We start from the raw sequence: 14,518 nt of genomic DNA on the forward strand, positions 1-14,518 counted from the left end.
GCTGCCGTCATCTACAGATCAGGAGGATATACTGCAGTTTTGAATTCTTTTAGCTCCTAACACAACGCAATGGCATATAGCGTCTATCAAAGCTATGACATGTTTTTAAACCACTAATTCGACTGCTTCAGAGGTTCTGAATTCCTGGAAAAACGTCAATCGTGCTTTGCGCCGCGTCAAAAAAGCAATCGTGTCCGCTCACCAAAACGGAATAAAAGGTAGGCTAATGTTAGCACACGTTAGCATCATATGTCATTTCCTTGGCAGGTTGTGCACCAGTCATCACCGGTACGTGATTAATAACTAAGGAGAACCACAATTGATTCATGTGATCACTTTGATGGATAAATGACGTCCACCTTGTCTTTGCTGGCCGTTAGCAGGCTGAATGGCTGAGCCAGAGCTCCTGCTGGACTCCAACATCCGACTGTGGGTGGTTTTGCCCATTGTCTTCATCACCTTCCTCGTCGGGGTCATCCGTCATTATGTGTCCATTCTTCTTCAAAGTGACAAGAAGTTGACTTTGGAGCAGGTGTCAGACAGGTAAGACATTTTGAGGGTGGCAAACATTTGCTGTTTATTGCAATACAATACCAGACAAATAGTATGTGATGTTCATGTTCATTCCAGCCAGGTCCTCATTCGGAGCAGAATCCTCAGAGAAAATGGAAAATACATTCCCAAACAGGTATGTATTTTGCTTAGGTTACGCAAGTATTTGGAGGGGGGGGGTACGATTTGTATTTTAATGGTAGTGTCCCACTATATCATTTTTCCCACCCTTTTCTTAGTCCTTCTTAATGAGAAAGTTCTACTTCAATAATCAAGAAGATGGATTCTTCAAGAAAACAAAAAGAAAGGTTGTTCCGCCCTCGCCAATGACTGGTAATTAAAAAAAAACACTTTGCTTGTCAGTAGCCATTATGCTTTCATGCTACTTATGTTAACATCATCTGTGGTCTCTTCTCAAGGTTTCTCATTTCCCCCAGCTGGAGTTTTGAGTTTTTCCTTGCCCTCTTGGGAGTTTAAGATCAGGGGATGTTTGAGAATATTTGCCATTTTTACATGTCCTGAGTGTTCTTAGTCACCTAAATGTTGAACAGAGGCTGTGATTTACCAAAGTCAAATTCCTTGTTTGGCATGCTCAAACATGGCGAATAAAAACTCTTGAATCATCTTGGTAAAATTACTTTGCGTATATAGTTGATTGTGTTGTCCTGCTTCTTATTCAATCTGGCAGATCCCAGCATGCTAACAGACATGATGAAAGGAAACGTTACCAACGTGCTTCCCATGATCCTGATCGGAGGCTGGATCAACTGGACCTTTTCGGGATTTGTAACCAGTAAGGATTTTTAAATTGGACATTGTTTGACATTCTCACAAATGAGTGTGTGCTTACTTCCCAACGAGATGTTGTTTACAGTGGGGGTTCTCTGTCCTTCATTCACACAGCTAAGGTCCCCTTTCCTCTAACGCTGCGCTTCAAGCCCATGCTGCAGCAAGGAATAGAGCTGCTCTCACTAGATGCTTCCTGGTAAGGTTGATCAGATATCCACAGTTTATTTTCTGGGCATTGTCATTTATTGTGCTTGTGTGTGTTTTTTCGATAATTAGGGTGAGCTCAGCATCGTGGTATTTCCTGAATGTATTTGGACTGCGAAGCATGTACTCATTAATCCTTGGCCAGGATAATGGTAAAGTATCTACTTAAGTGTTGAACAAAATTCTTGGTGTGTAATGAATGTTTGAACTTTCCTCCCAGGTGCAGACCAGTCAAGGATAATGCAGGAGCAGATGAGTGGGGCTGCCATGGCCATGCCTGCAGACACAAATAAAGCTTTCAAGGTAAGTTGCTTTTGCAGCGCCAAGAAAATAAGGTGTTATCCAATTGAAAATAAATATGAGGTAATGATCTCGACATAAATCTTTAGAACTGATGTGAGGCAAGCTGATGTCACGCATGACATCAGATCAAACTCTAGGTGGGCTTTGGTGTTGCTTTCATGGGATATTTGTCTTTTATTCCAGGCGGAGTGGGAGGCCCTGGAACTGACGGACCATCAGTGGGCACTGGAGAGTGTGGAGGAGGATCTCATGAGTATGGAGCTGGACTTTGACGACATGTTTAGCAAGGAGCTGCCCACTGGTATTTTCTGAGGATCTGAAATGCAGGGATTACTGAAAAATACTGAGATTGAGCAAATCCCTCCCTGTTATGCAATGTTTACATTCCTTTTTGTTGGGGTCCTTTTTCTTCAAGTTGTACTAACTAGTGGCTGAAAATGTCTGGGAGAAAACAAGTCATGTTTTTGTATTATAATTAGCTTGCAAATTACACTACTCACAAAGGTTAGGCATATCCAGCTCTCTGGACATGTTCATTCAAAAGTCGAGAGAAAGAAAAGTTGAGTTCACTTGTAGAATTTATTGTGGGTTTTCGAAACGCATGCCTATCTTTTGATGAGTAGTGTATGTCATAGTGAAACCTGATAGGTAAAATAATGTGAAAAACTTAATATTTCATTGTATTTCATGTGTAGCTTGTTACTATTTTCATCTGCGCCATCAGGTGCAAAATAGAACTTTAATATCGGAATGGTGTTTAATTTAACAATGAAACCACTCCTTTTTTAGACTGTAAGAACTGACTACTAATTGGCACAAGAGCCAGTATGTGTGTCAGATGGATTTTTTTTGAGGGTGTGTTGTTTTGGTGTCAAACGTTTCTTTTATTTTCACCCTCCTGTGTTTGTTTTGTACAGTAAAACCCATTTTGACTAAATAACTGGTTTCATTTGTTGCAATAAGAGGTGGTTGGTAACAAAGCATTACTGAATAACGTTTTGCAACATTGAGCACCATTCTGCTTGCTACTGCATCTACAGGTACTTATTGGTGACGGAATCTATTTTGGAAACTTGTTGGAGAGACTTCACATGACTTTCACCAACCGATCAGCATGCAAGAACTCCACTTTGAATTTGGGAAATATGTTGCAGTTTTCTTTCCCTGGTAGCCCTTCAGTGCTGTTTCATAAATGTAAAGAAAGACAGGATTTTTTCTTGTGGCTCAATTTCCTTAAACTATTTAACACAATATAATATTGTTTTAGTTATAGTGACTGTCGGGCAACATCTCAAATTGCACATTGCTATTTTATAATTTGGTCTATTGGACATTTATGCTCTGAATTCTGGTTACTCGCCAGTTACTCAGTATGTACTTTACTTGATTTATGTTATTTACAGTACTGTGAAGTTCATTACATTCTTGTTGGGGGTTCTCAAGTTCTTTGATTTGGCATTGTAAAATAACGTTTGCGTAGGCTCGGTCTTTATCCTAAAAGATGATTGATGTTAAAAGCGTTACGTGGGAGCAACATGCTTTCAGTGTGGTCGAAAAGACAACGACACAGCAGCTACGCCGGGCTGGAATGCAGCGTAAGCCCGCGTGTGCCTCTCAGCCACCATAGAGGAAGAACGCCCCGCTCCCAGAAGAGCTTCTTCTCGTCTTTCAACCGGCTCACTCGCCTGTCTACACGATGGCCGAGGGAGGCGGACCCGACTCGGGCGGCTCGGCGGACTCTGATTCGGAGGTGCCAATCGCATCCACGGAAAGCCAAAAACAAACTATCGGTTCGCTGCTAAAGACCACGCTCAGAAAAGGCGACGAATGGTGAGAAGAAGCGAGCGGCCGACTCTGGTCGCTTCTGATAAGCTAGCGCTATCTTGCCAATGTTAGCCATTAGCTACGATCCGAACCGGAAATGCTAACATGCTACAAAAAGGAAGCTAACACCGCTTACTTGTTACTATTAAAAATAAAACAAAAACCGCCACGATTGTCACAATTAACATTTGACGTTTAATCTCTTTAGTTGCTTGGCACTCATTTAATTCTCAAATTGTTGCCGCGCGTTAAGCCACACAGGATTCTTAACAGCTATAAGCTAATAGCTAAGCACCACGATACGATGGCTGATAAGGGAATCTGTTCAAAATGTTTCGGTTTCGGATTCAACGTGTTTTGTAGTAGTAGTGCAGTGGATCACTAGCTGTTAGTACGGGCCCTGGTTTCCGGATTTAGGGTTCAACCACCAGTCGGTTTTCTGGTTGGCCGGCCGGCAAGACTCAGAACCGTGTTAGCTGAGCTCCCTGACAGGACTATACAGCACTGTCATGCCGTGTTGTCAAGTGTAGGGCAAACCCGAAAACTGCCCCACCCTATACGTTGTCCCGATCAGGGATTCAAATGAGCCAATAATTGGCTGCGTTATCTTATTTTATGTAAGTCGTTTCAGCTCATGTGGTTGTACATTAACTAGTTAGGGCTTTATTAAGATATACCCTCCAACTGCCTATGAGTACAAGTACTTTTTTTTTTTATCTGTACTTGATGGTTGATAATGGAGCTAAGTCTTGCAATTATCAGTAAAAATGTGTTCCATTTTAATCAAATGTTTAAAAACACAGGACACAAACGTGACTTAAACATGGTAGAATGTAACACTGAGGTACTAGTAACAATGTGACAACATTTCCCCAAAAAGCCAGTATGCTAAACTGGCTTGAAAGGCCACTTATAACCTGAGCACAAAGAATTTAGAGAGAGAAAAATATACTTCTTTTTTTTTTTAATCACTTCATGTATTGACATCTTTTCACGTGATTTCCCACAGGTAATTTTCTAACGTAAAGAGAAAGCTTGAGAATAGGGAAGCTCTCCAGCTCTAGATGTGTCTAGACACGCTGTTGCATAATATTCAAGCCTTATATTTTCTCATCAATCAGCTCCATCGAGTCCTTACTTGATATTCAAAATGAGATATGTGCTAGCATGTCTTCAGTGCAGCTGTATATTCCCCACAGGTATCTCGTTGACAGCCGTTGGTTCAAACAGTGGAAGAAATATGTGTGTTTCGACAACTGGGACATGTACAATGTTGGAGAGCGTAGCCTCTATCCAGGACCCATTGACAACTCTGGCTTGTTTTCAGGTAAAACACACATTTGATCACAGCCTTTAGAGATGTTGCCACTCTCACATTGTTGTTTGTCCCCTCCTAAAGACCAGGACAAACAGATCCTGAAAGACCACCTTATAGATGAGCTGGACTACGTCCTTGTGCCCACTGAGGCATGGAGTAAGCTTGTCAGCTGGTACAGCTGCCTGGGTGTCCAACGACCCATTGTCAGGAAGGTAATTCAGTTTTTACTTTTGTTTTCAGTTTGACCACCTCGCTAACGTAATAATTCAGTTGTTACTTCTGCTTTTACTTAACTGAAGTTGCAGTGTTATTCAGCACACGTATGGTTTCTACTCCCCCACTAGGTAGTTGAACATGGAATGTTTGTCAAACACTGCAAGGTGGAGGTCTACCTGCTGGAGTTGAACTTATGTGAGAATGATAACATGGATGTTGTGGTTACACGCCACTTCAGTAAAGCTGACACCATTGGTGAGAGAGACACAGACGCTTCATTTAACTAGGAATGACCTGAAGATGGCACCTTTTCACCATTTATTTTTACTTTACAGATACCATCGAGAAAGAGATGAGGACACTGTTCAATATTCCACAGGAAAAGGAAACCAGGCTCTGGAACAAATATATGAGCAACACCTATGAGCAACTGAGCAAGCCTGACAGCACTGTACAGGACGCTGGCCTCTTCCAGGGGCAGGTAATTTCAACTCTTCATCCAGGCAAAACGGTTGTCAGGGGATGGGAGATGGATGTGAAAGGATTGCGTCGCCCTTAAAGAGCCCAATAGACTTGTTGAAGCACAATGAGTGATGCACGACACAAACGCTGCAATTCATCTCAACAATTTATTGTTCAATGCCTTCTGGATGAAAGTCAGAAATAGCTTTATATAATTTCATTTTGTTGTCTTTTTGGAAGGTTAGCAAAGCACGAAGGTGTATGAGGGCCACACTACAAAGACAAAGTGGAATATTGTGAAATAAATGGAAGGTGACAAGACGATATAAAAAATGGATGAGGTGGCTTCTAAGTGCAAGGATGGCTCTTAGCTCCAATGTTTTTAAAGGGAAAAAAATACGATCATTGGTGTTTTTAGTTTCTGTGCAAGCACCTGCTGAAAGTATGAGGTGGAGACCACTTTAGAGGAGTAGATTGTTTTTTTACGATCTTGTTTGTAAATGCATCTTCTTTGTCTCCTACAAGGTGCTTGTGATTGAGCGCAGGAATGAAGATGGAACGTGGCCCAGGCAAGCGTCTCATCCCAAGTAAAATCATACTTGTATATTTATAAATCGGATTCTTAGCGCCTTTAAAATGACTGCATTTTTCTGATTCTTCTTCACCAGATCCAGCACAACCCCATCGAGGACTTTCACCACCTCGCCCAAACTCTCCTCCAGCTCGTCGGCCAGCATCTCCCCCGCCGTCATCAATGGAAACAGCAGTTGCGGTGCCGGCTACTCGCTCAACAACAGCGCCACGACCGGCAGCAGGCATGATTCTGTATCTAACTTAACACTCGTTCTTTCAAAGTCACTCTGCCTCACTTAAGCGTAACAGTCCAAACAGCAGCCCCGCAAAAAAAAAGTTTAGCAATGGCGACATATCGAGGCAGCGGGTGTCAGCAATAAAAACAGTTGTTCTGTAATTTGAATGTTTTGCATTTGCCTGAAGCGTTGTTCTTGACGGTATTTGTAACTTTTCTTCCAACAGTCTGGGGTCTTATAATTCTTACAGCTCCTCTTACAACTATAGAGAGTCCCAGTCCCAGTCTGGCCTATGTGGTCTCAGTAATCTAGGCAACACGTGCTTCATGAACTCTGCTCTCCAGGTAAAACTCGCCTGCATTATGTTAGTTGTTCGTCTTGTTCACCTAATCCACCCTTGTATTTATTGTTTGGTTTTGTTCCCACAGTGCCTGAGCAACGTGTCACCGCTCACCGAATATTTCCTCAACGACCAATACGAGGCCGAGATTAACCGAGGCAATCCGCTGGGAATGCGTGGCGAGATCGCAGAGGCCTACGCTGATCTAGTGAAGCAAATGTGGCTCAGCCGGAGCAGCTCTGTGGCCCCGCGTACCTTCAAAGTACGCCCTCTCGCATGACCTTTATGTCTTCTGACTAAAGATCTGACCCCTGCGTGTTTATTTGCAGACCCAAGTGGGGCGCTTTGCTCCCCAGTTTTCGGGCTATCAGCAGCAGGACTCCCAAGAGCTGCTAGCCTTCTTGCTTGACGGGCTCCACGAAGATCTGAACCGTGTGAAGAAGAAGCCTTACCTTGCTCAAAGGGATGCCGAGGGCCGTCCCGATGAGGTACAGATAAGAAAACCGTCAGTGTGTCTTGAAATGAAAATAAAGTGTCAATGCAAAATGGTCCTTTTTTATTTTTTAAACTTCCCAGATAGTTGCAACGGAAGCCTGGAAAAACCATCGCTTACGCAACGACTCGATCATCGTCGACATCTTACACGGCCTTTTCAAGTCCACTCTCGTGTGTCCGGAGTGCTCTAAGGTGTCTGTGACCTTCGACCCCTTCTGCTACCTCACTCTGCCGCTGCCCATGAAGATCGACCGAACCATGGAGGTCGTTTTTGTGCGATCCGACCCGCAGTCCAGACCCACCCTGGTGAGCTATCCAACAGAACTTTGATTGTCGGGCCACGTCCATACATTTTTCCTGAGCGTGCTTTCTTGTCTCGTCACAGTATCGAGTTGTGGTTCACAAACTGGGCACGGTGACGGAGTTGTGCAGCGCCTTGTCCAGACTTTGCGGAATTCCTCCAGAAAATGTTAGATGTTACACTTTTATTTTCAGGCTCAAATGGAAGCTCTGTCCGCTAACGTTGTGTCTTTTCTTTTAGATGGTGGTGGCTGATGTTTATAATCATAGATTCCATAAAATTTACAGAAGGGACGACGGCCTCAATCAAATCACTGACAAAGACGACATCTTTGTGTAAGTATCACTCTTGAGCAAACAATTGTTTTTGCTTGTACTTGTCTGCTTGTTAACGTGCGTGTTTGTGTGACGCAGGTATGAGGTGCAGGAGGAGGACAGCGAGACGATGAACCTACCAGTCTATTTCAGGGAGCGACATTCGAAACACGCCGGAAGCTCCTCCAGCAATATGCTGTTTGGCCAGCCTTTAGTCATCACCGTGCCCCGGCAAAACCTCATAGCAGACGTTCTTTATGAGAAGATCCTGCAGAGGATTGGGTGAGAAACGGCTGATAAGAAGAAAAGGAGGCTCGGTCGTGCTTGTTACTCAGCTGATCTGTTTTATCTCCTTTTGCAGGCGCTATGTAAAACTCCCAACGAGCGGCGGGACTGAAAGCAGAGCCTCGGCTTCAGCCGCCTCCGCCAGCTGCAGTCAAGTTCCCGAATGTTCCACATCATCCAGTACCAATGCCAGCTTGGGTGGCCGCGGCAGCCCATCGTCGGACGGGGCCACCTGCAGCGCCAGCTCCAGTAACGGCACCAACCACTCCGGAACTTGCAGCGAAACCAACGGCTATGATGGTAGGTGGCCAACTTGGCTTTTGTCTCGTTTCTGACTATCATCGACAATCTAAATGGGGTTCTTGATCTGTGATTGATTGTATAATTGGTTATTATGTCATCCTTAAAAGGTAGAACCTTTTTTCTTTTTAAATGTTCTCAGGGGAGGAGGAGGCCATGGACCACCAGGTGAGTCCAGAGCCACAGAACGGCCAGTCCGAGGAGGAGGAAGAGGAGGCATCCGATTTGGAAAACGGCACAAAAGAGGACAAAGCCAAGACGGGCTCGCGACCGGCCAAGCTCTTCACCTTCAGCGTGGTCAACTCTTATGGAACGGCCAACATCAGCCCTCTGCCTTGTGACGGGAATGTCCTCAAACTTAATCGTCCGTTTTTTCTTTTATATATAATTGTACTCGTACTTTGCGCTTGTTCTGACGTGACTGTATCCACGCAGCACATTCCACTGTGGCTATCGACTGGGACCCCGAATACAGGAAGATGTGTTATGATGATCAGGAAGCAGAGGTTTGTGTTTTCTTTTTTCCCCATTTGTTCATTATTACTTCTGTCTCAATACGTTTTGTTCCTCAGGCATATGAGAAGCATGACAGCATGCTCCAGCCCCCCAAAAAGAAAGCCACCGTGGCTCTGAGAGAGTGCATCGAGCTCTTCACGACCATGGAGACACTCGGAGCTCATGATCCATGGTAATGTTACACTGTAAAATAGTGGTGTTGTTTTGTTTTTTTTATTTATACTCTTAGCTTCCTCCCTCTGACATTGTATATTTCCGCTCATTTTTTTTTTCCAGGTATTGTCCCACCTGCAAGAAACACCAGCGAGCCACGAAAAAGTTTGACCTCTGGTCATTGCCTCGTATCCTCGTCGTTCATCTGAAGCGCTTCTCTTACAACAGATGCTGGAGGGACAAACTGGACACAGTAGTGGATTTTCCCATCAGGTATGCATCTGGTTTATGTCAATGTGGATGTCGCTGAGGGTGGACTGCAGTTATTTGTCATGCCACTAGGTGGCTCTGAAAATGGTCGTTGCAATCTGAATGAGGAAGCAGTTGTTGCGCTTTTCAGAAATACAAGAAAGAACAATGGTGGTTTCTGCTGAAGCAACGTTTAAGTCATGAGTCACAATGGTAAAAAAAAAAAGTTGGATCAACAATTGTAGTGCACTCTATTTCCTCATGTGACCTCGTAGAGGAAGAATTTTGTACAGAAAACATTCAGTCTGTTCTAAAGTCTAACTTACAGTTGGATTTAGTGTCTGTTTGTTTAGTGTTACTGAGAAAAATATGTTGTCTTTTTTTTTTTTTTCAAACAGAGATCTGAACATGTCAGAGTTTTTATGTGACCCCAAGGCTGGGCCTCACACGTATGACCTCGTCGCTGTGTCCAACCATTACGGAGGAATGGGAGGAGGCCACTGTAAGTCGTGTCAATCTATCTTACATTACATGAACTTGCACAAGTTGAGAAACATTTTTAAAATGCTGTTTTCCCCACCAAGTGGGCAAAAATGATAGCCCATTCAACTGAGGAAAATAAAGTCTCCAAGAGCAAATTCATTTGAGCTAATCAGAAGGTTCAAGAAAGTCATTTTTAGAAAAGGCACAACAGCAACAATGATAATTCAAGCAAAGGAGGTTTTGTAACGTGTGTATTTCAAGTCAAGTGGATTTGTAGCTTTCCTTGTGTGGACGTGATATGCTCCAGCTCAATCCTACGCCGTGTCATCTGATGCGTTTCCTGCGGTTTGTTAAGGCCGCGTGTGGTTTGCTAATGAAAAGAGTGCTTCTTTACCATCAGCTAACACTTGCCTCTGTCTGACAGACACGGCGTACGGCAAGAATAAAGTGGACGGAAAGTGGTATCACTTTGACGACAGCAGTGTGTCGTCCTCGGAAGAGGACCAGATTGTGGTGAGCTTGAATTCCTGCGTTTTCCTCCGAGTACAATGCAGCATTATAATCATCTGACGCTCTCCAGCCTCAGTGTCAAATGTCCCCGTTTTTGTAACCTGACACTTGTCGCCCCCCCCCCCCCCCCCTCGCAGACTAAAGCGGCCTACGTGCTGTTCTATCAGCGCAGGGAAGAGGAAGGTCAGCCCTCCGCCTCTCTGGGAGGAGCCTCTGACGCCGCAGACGACCACATGGATTTAAATTGAACCACATGATGGCCAAACAGACACACAAACGCTGCTGAAGTGACAGACTATCAATAATATCCCCACCATAGCGATAATCTTTGATTTACGTCTTGAGAGAATGACAAAGCCAGTTAGTTAAGAGGCGAAAAATGTTCACTCTGGACAACCAAATGCTTGCTGCCCTCCACAAAGCAGTACAGATTTTTTTCTTTTTTTCTTTTTTTTTTTAAAAGCCAAATGCAAAGCTCGTTTCAACCAAAGTGTTCTGAGTTGTGTATGAAAGTTTGGATGAGTATGCTGTGAGGCATCAACTCCACTTTTTCCTGGACATTACTTAGGGTGTGCTGTTTCTGACCCTAAAACGAGCAACTTGCTCCTCCCATACACAACTTCATTTAATTCTAATAAACTGCAAAAAGCAGCCTTTAGTTTGCTGCTAGCTGACTGAAAAGAAGCACTTTGACATCTTTGTGAATACAACAGCTACCTGCTTCTGGTGTTGACCCTGGGCATTCAGGGTTGTTATCTGTCAAACAATTCCAGATTTTTTTTTTCTTTTTTTGCAAACTGCTTGTGATAAATCATGTACATGAATGCACCACTATTGAAATGGCTACATTGTTTGATATGTTACAAGCGCATTGGAGACATAAAGTAGAGCTTTATTCAAAAAGATTGATCCTCCTGGTCGATCTGTAATATCAGATGGAGGCAGGGCGAGCAGCATCCAGTCAATGATTTTACTACGCTGTCCTAGACTGAATAGATTACCGATATATTCTACTAGTCTATAATAAAAAATCCCACTAAGCACAGTTAGTGGATGTGGGAATGTTCTGCTGATTCGAAGGCACTTAAAAGGTTTTCGTAGTAGCCGTTAAATGAATGGTGGCCGTCATGTTGTACCAGGCAAAAATCACTTCTGTTATTCTGACTGATATGTCATAGATGAAATCTTAATTCAGCAGCAAAAAAAAAAACCAGTCAGTTGATTTTCGTCTTGGGTCGCTAAATTCAAAAGAATCCAATCTAACTGATGAAATGTAAATAATCACACTATTTTAAATAGGTGTAAACATATTGTCCTCATATTTATCATGCTGATATCAACAGGATTTGTTTTTAAATGGAAAATATTTGAAGTCAAACTACAATAAAGACTGGATGCCTCAACGATAGCATGCTTTGTTTTGTGGAGTATGACGTAAGCGACAACATCCACTTTTTTTTTTATTTTTTTAATCTATCTCTGGCAGAGATTATCAATCCAGATCCAGAAAGTAAAAGTCATGGCATAGTTTAAAGACTCAGGTGACTCAGGGATCAGTTAACCTACTGCTCACCTTGCCTTGCAAATGTCACATGACCTATCTCAGTATAAAGATGAGCCGCGATTGGTCGTTAACTGTGCCAGGAGCAACTGTGGTGTCATTTTTAGTCGACAGCAAGTGGCAAAAGGGCCACCTCCTCCTTGAGATGGATAAAAACAGGTCGATTTTGCAGCCCAAACTAATCAATATTATATAGAATGCTGTGTTTACACTCATAGGGGTGCATAGAACATATAAAGATTTACTTTTTGTGCAAATGAGACCTCTGAACTCAGCTGGTGTAATACTGATTTTATTCATTGTGGGTGGTGCTTGTGAAATATTGCGCAAAGGCGTATTCTGCAATTGTAGCAAAAAGGACTGTAAAGGAAGTGTAAATGATTGGACAGGCTAATCTCAATTTTAAAAGGAGTCAGACATGGTCGTGATGGAAGAAACATTTATTTGTTCTTTTGAACCACAACTGTGCTTTACATGTATTCAATGTAGCTGACATGTTCCGTTTCTTTACAGTACATCAGGTAACCTCCTCACAACCGGTTTCAGAGGTCACCTTCATCGAGTAAAAAAAAACAGAAAACAGCGTACATGTCAACAAGTGAGCACAGATGGTCCTGACAGGCTGAGGAGCTTTTGTTAGTTTGCTTGGCTCAAGAGCTTCTTGATGTCCCCCTCGATGTCAATCGTGAGGAACCTACGGCTGTAGCGCTTGAAGGGCACGCCATCCGACCCGATGAGGAACTTCTCAAAGTTCCAGGACACGTCGTTCCTGCATACGGGGCTCCAGATGATACACTTGGGGTCGGTCATCAGGGAGGTGGGGTCGTCGCTGGGGAACGGGAGCGTCTCCCGCAGCAACGTAAACAGCGGGTGGGCGTCCTTCCCGTTCACGTCCACCTTCTCCAGGAGCTGGAACTTGGGCTCGAAGCCGTTTCCGGGTCGGACGTACTTCAACGATGGGAGGATTTCGACATTCTTGCAGTTCTCCTGCGCAATAAAAAAGCATGTGAAGACAAACATAATGGCATTAATGGTAGGAATAGATCAAAATGACACTGGCATATAGTGGCATGCCAGAACAACTAAATCCTCTTCCAAGTAACATCACCAATCCAAATTTGCAACTACAACAAAAATCCAGTTTGGTTACTTTCTGAGAAGAGTGTGTTGTGCTTCTTCCTGCTTGACTAGAAACAGATTATCAAACAATCTATCAATGGCTTCCCAGCAGTCTCTGGTCATGGCAGTTTAAGCATTAACTATGTAAGTATTGTAAACGGTTGGGTCATTTCCTCATTCCAACATGTTAGACTAAAACCCAGAGTCGAACCTCAAGACCCCGAACCCTAATATCTGAATATGAATATTTGGTTGGTTTTTTTTTTGTATATATCAGAAACTATTATTTTATACTGTATTTTTTTTTTTACTGACACGTAAAAGGTTCACTCGTGAGCAGACATGCATGCAAATTAAAATTAGCTCAAATTTAAAAATCTCACCTGTATCTGGGTGTCACTGATAATGTGCTAACATCTTATTTCATTATTGTTCACCACAATTGCCAAACCAGAAATTCTGCACATTTACAGTTAAAAGAACAACATACATAACCCGATTATTCAAACGGAAAGTTGCACAATACAAAAAATCTCGCATCTAGAAAAGCGCTCTGCATGTTTAGATGCGTTTCTCATAGCAACTCAATTCAGGGCAAAATATACTTAATACCAACGATAGTAATGTTGCATAAAAGTTTGTTCTTGCTTACTTGGTGGCCAAATTGGTTGCAGGGTACACCCAGGATAACGAGGCCCTTGCTGGCGTATCGCTCGTGGAGCTCGTTCATCTGGGTATAATCCCTGGTGGTGGTCCCTCAGAGAGACGCGACGTTCTCAATGAGGACCACTTTGCCCCTGAGCGAGGAGAAATGAAAGGTTTCCCCCGTTAGCAGCTTGGACGTCAGCTCGTAAAATTGCTTTGCCATTGCGGAGTTGGAGGATATCGCTTCTGCCTCAAGTCTCTGCGTTAAATAACTGACTGACGCACCCACTTTCCGAAGGTCTCCAGGAAACCTTGAGTTGTGCCAAAGAGCTTTTATTGTCTTTCGAGATAGTTCACCCCCTAACCAGGACAAGACGTTAAATAAATACAGAAGTCCCTTTATTGTGCAAACACGTAAGTTGCATCAATATTGAAGTCTACTGTAAACCTAAACTCCCACAATACTTTTAATAGATACAAAAAATATATTTATTTTTTCTGTATATTTTTTAAATATATTTTTGATCCCGTTTTGGCGTGAGTGTGTTTATTTGCACATTTATTGCACGTACGCAATAAACATTAGTTACAAAATCAGAACACCGCCCAGCTAAAATCACACAATATATAAATCAAGCGTCTTACTTGAACCAGAAACTATCTATAAATTAATACTATTAATTAACATGAAATGTGGTTTAACAGAGGAAGAAAAAAAGTATTGCTGAACAAGAGTGATAAGGATTGAACGAGGCTCTAATATGCGACAT

General features: G+C 42.9%; 3 protein-coding genes across 5 annotated transcripts; 2 read left to right on the forward strand and 1 right to left on the reverse strand.

Moving 5' to 3' along the window:
• Positions 1-2: 2 nt before the first annotated feature.
• emc3 (ER membrane protein complex subunit 3) lies at positions 3-2,785 on the forward strand. 2 transcript variants are annotated; one of them, XM_037252999.1, is made up of 9 exons: positions 3-218; positions 381-543; positions 631-688; positions 792-885; positions 1,241-1,345; positions 1,456-1,537; positions 1,618-1,697; positions 1,766-1,848; positions 2,032-2,785. In XM_037252999.1, exons 2-9 carry the CDS (start codon positions 389-391, stop codon positions 2,158-2,160), a joined length of 786 nt encoding a protein of 261 aa, XP_037108894.1. In that variant the 5' UTR covers positions 3-218; positions 381-388; the 3' UTR covers positions 2,161-2,785. The 2 variants fall into 2 exon arrangements, with proteins under 2 accessions (XP_037108894.1, XP_037108895.1); XM_037253000.1 differs by having other exon boundaries at positions 384-543.
• Positions 2,786-3,501: 716 nt separating this feature from the next.
• On the forward strand, positions 3,502-11,831 carry usp4 (ubiquitin specific peptidase 4 (proto-oncogene)). 2 transcript variants are annotated; one of them, XM_037252994.1, is made up of 22 exons: positions 3,502-3,678; positions 4,872-4,999; positions 5,072-5,202; positions 5,335-5,461; positions 5,542-5,687; positions 6,194-6,255; positions 6,337-6,483; positions 6,704-6,821; positions 6,906-7,079; positions 7,147-7,305; positions 7,394-7,618; positions 7,698-7,781; positions 7,854-7,948; positions 8,027-8,209; positions 8,289-8,512; positions 8,655-8,876; positions 8,948-9,018; positions 9,085-9,200; positions 9,305-9,454; positions 9,829-9,932; positions 10,338-10,426; positions 10,561-11,831. In XM_037252994.1, exons 1-22 carry the CDS (start codon positions 3,545-3,547, stop codon positions 10,669-10,671), a joined length of 3,000 nt encoding a protein of 999 aa, XP_037108889.1. In that variant the 5' UTR covers positions 3,502-3,544; the 3' UTR covers positions 10,672-11,831. The 2 variants fall into 2 exon arrangements, with proteins under 2 accessions (XP_037108889.1, XP_037108890.1); XM_037252995.1 differs by having other exon boundaries at positions 6,194-6,237.
• A 575-nt stretch (positions 11,832-12,406) lies between these two features.
• gpx1b (glutathione peroxidase 1b) lies at positions 12,407-14,091 on the reverse strand. The gene is made up of 2 exons (XM_037253001.1): positions 13,756-14,091; positions 12,407-12,971 (listed from the first exon to the last, which is right to left on the reverse strand). Exons 1-2 carry the CDS (start codon positions 13,969-13,971, stop codon positions 12,621-12,623), a joined length of 567 nt encoding a protein of 188 aa, XP_037108896.1. The 5' UTR covers positions 13,972-14,091; the 3' UTR covers positions 12,407-12,620.
• Positions 14,092-14,518: the final 427 nt, after the last annotated feature.

This window comes from Syngnathus acus, chromosome 5, assembly GCF_901709675.1.
Source record: "Syngnathus acus chromosome 5, fSynAcu1.2, whole genome shotgun sequence".
Taxonomy (NCBI): Eukaryota; Metazoa; Chordata; class Actinopteri; order Syngnathiformes; family Syngnathidae; genus Syngnathus; species Syngnathus acus.

Coding starts and splice junctions, on each gene's coding strand:
- emc3 (XM_037252999.1), top strand. CDS start 389: ATGGCTGAGCCAGAGCTCCTGCTGGACTCCAACATCCGACTGTGGGTG. Junction 544..630: donor TTGGAGCAGGTGTCAGACAG/GTAAGACATTTT, acceptor TGTTCATTCCAG/CCAGGTCCTCATTCGGAGCA. Junction 1,849..2,031: donor ACACAAATAAAGCTTTCAAG/GTAAGTTGCTTT, acceptor CTTTTATTCCAG/GCGGAGTGGGAGGCCCTGGA.
- usp4 (XM_037252994.1), top strand. CDS start 3,545: ATGGCCGAGGGAGGCGGACCCGACTCGGGCGGCTCGGCGGACTCTGAT. Junction 7,306..7,393: donor CCGAGGGCCGTCCCGATGAG/GTACAGATAAGA, acceptor TAAACTTCCCAG/ATAGTTGCAACGGAAGCCTG. Junction 10,427..10,560: donor CGGAAGAGGACCAGATTGTG/GTGAGCTTGAAT, acceptor CCCCCCTCGCAG/ACTAAAGCGGCCTACGTGCT.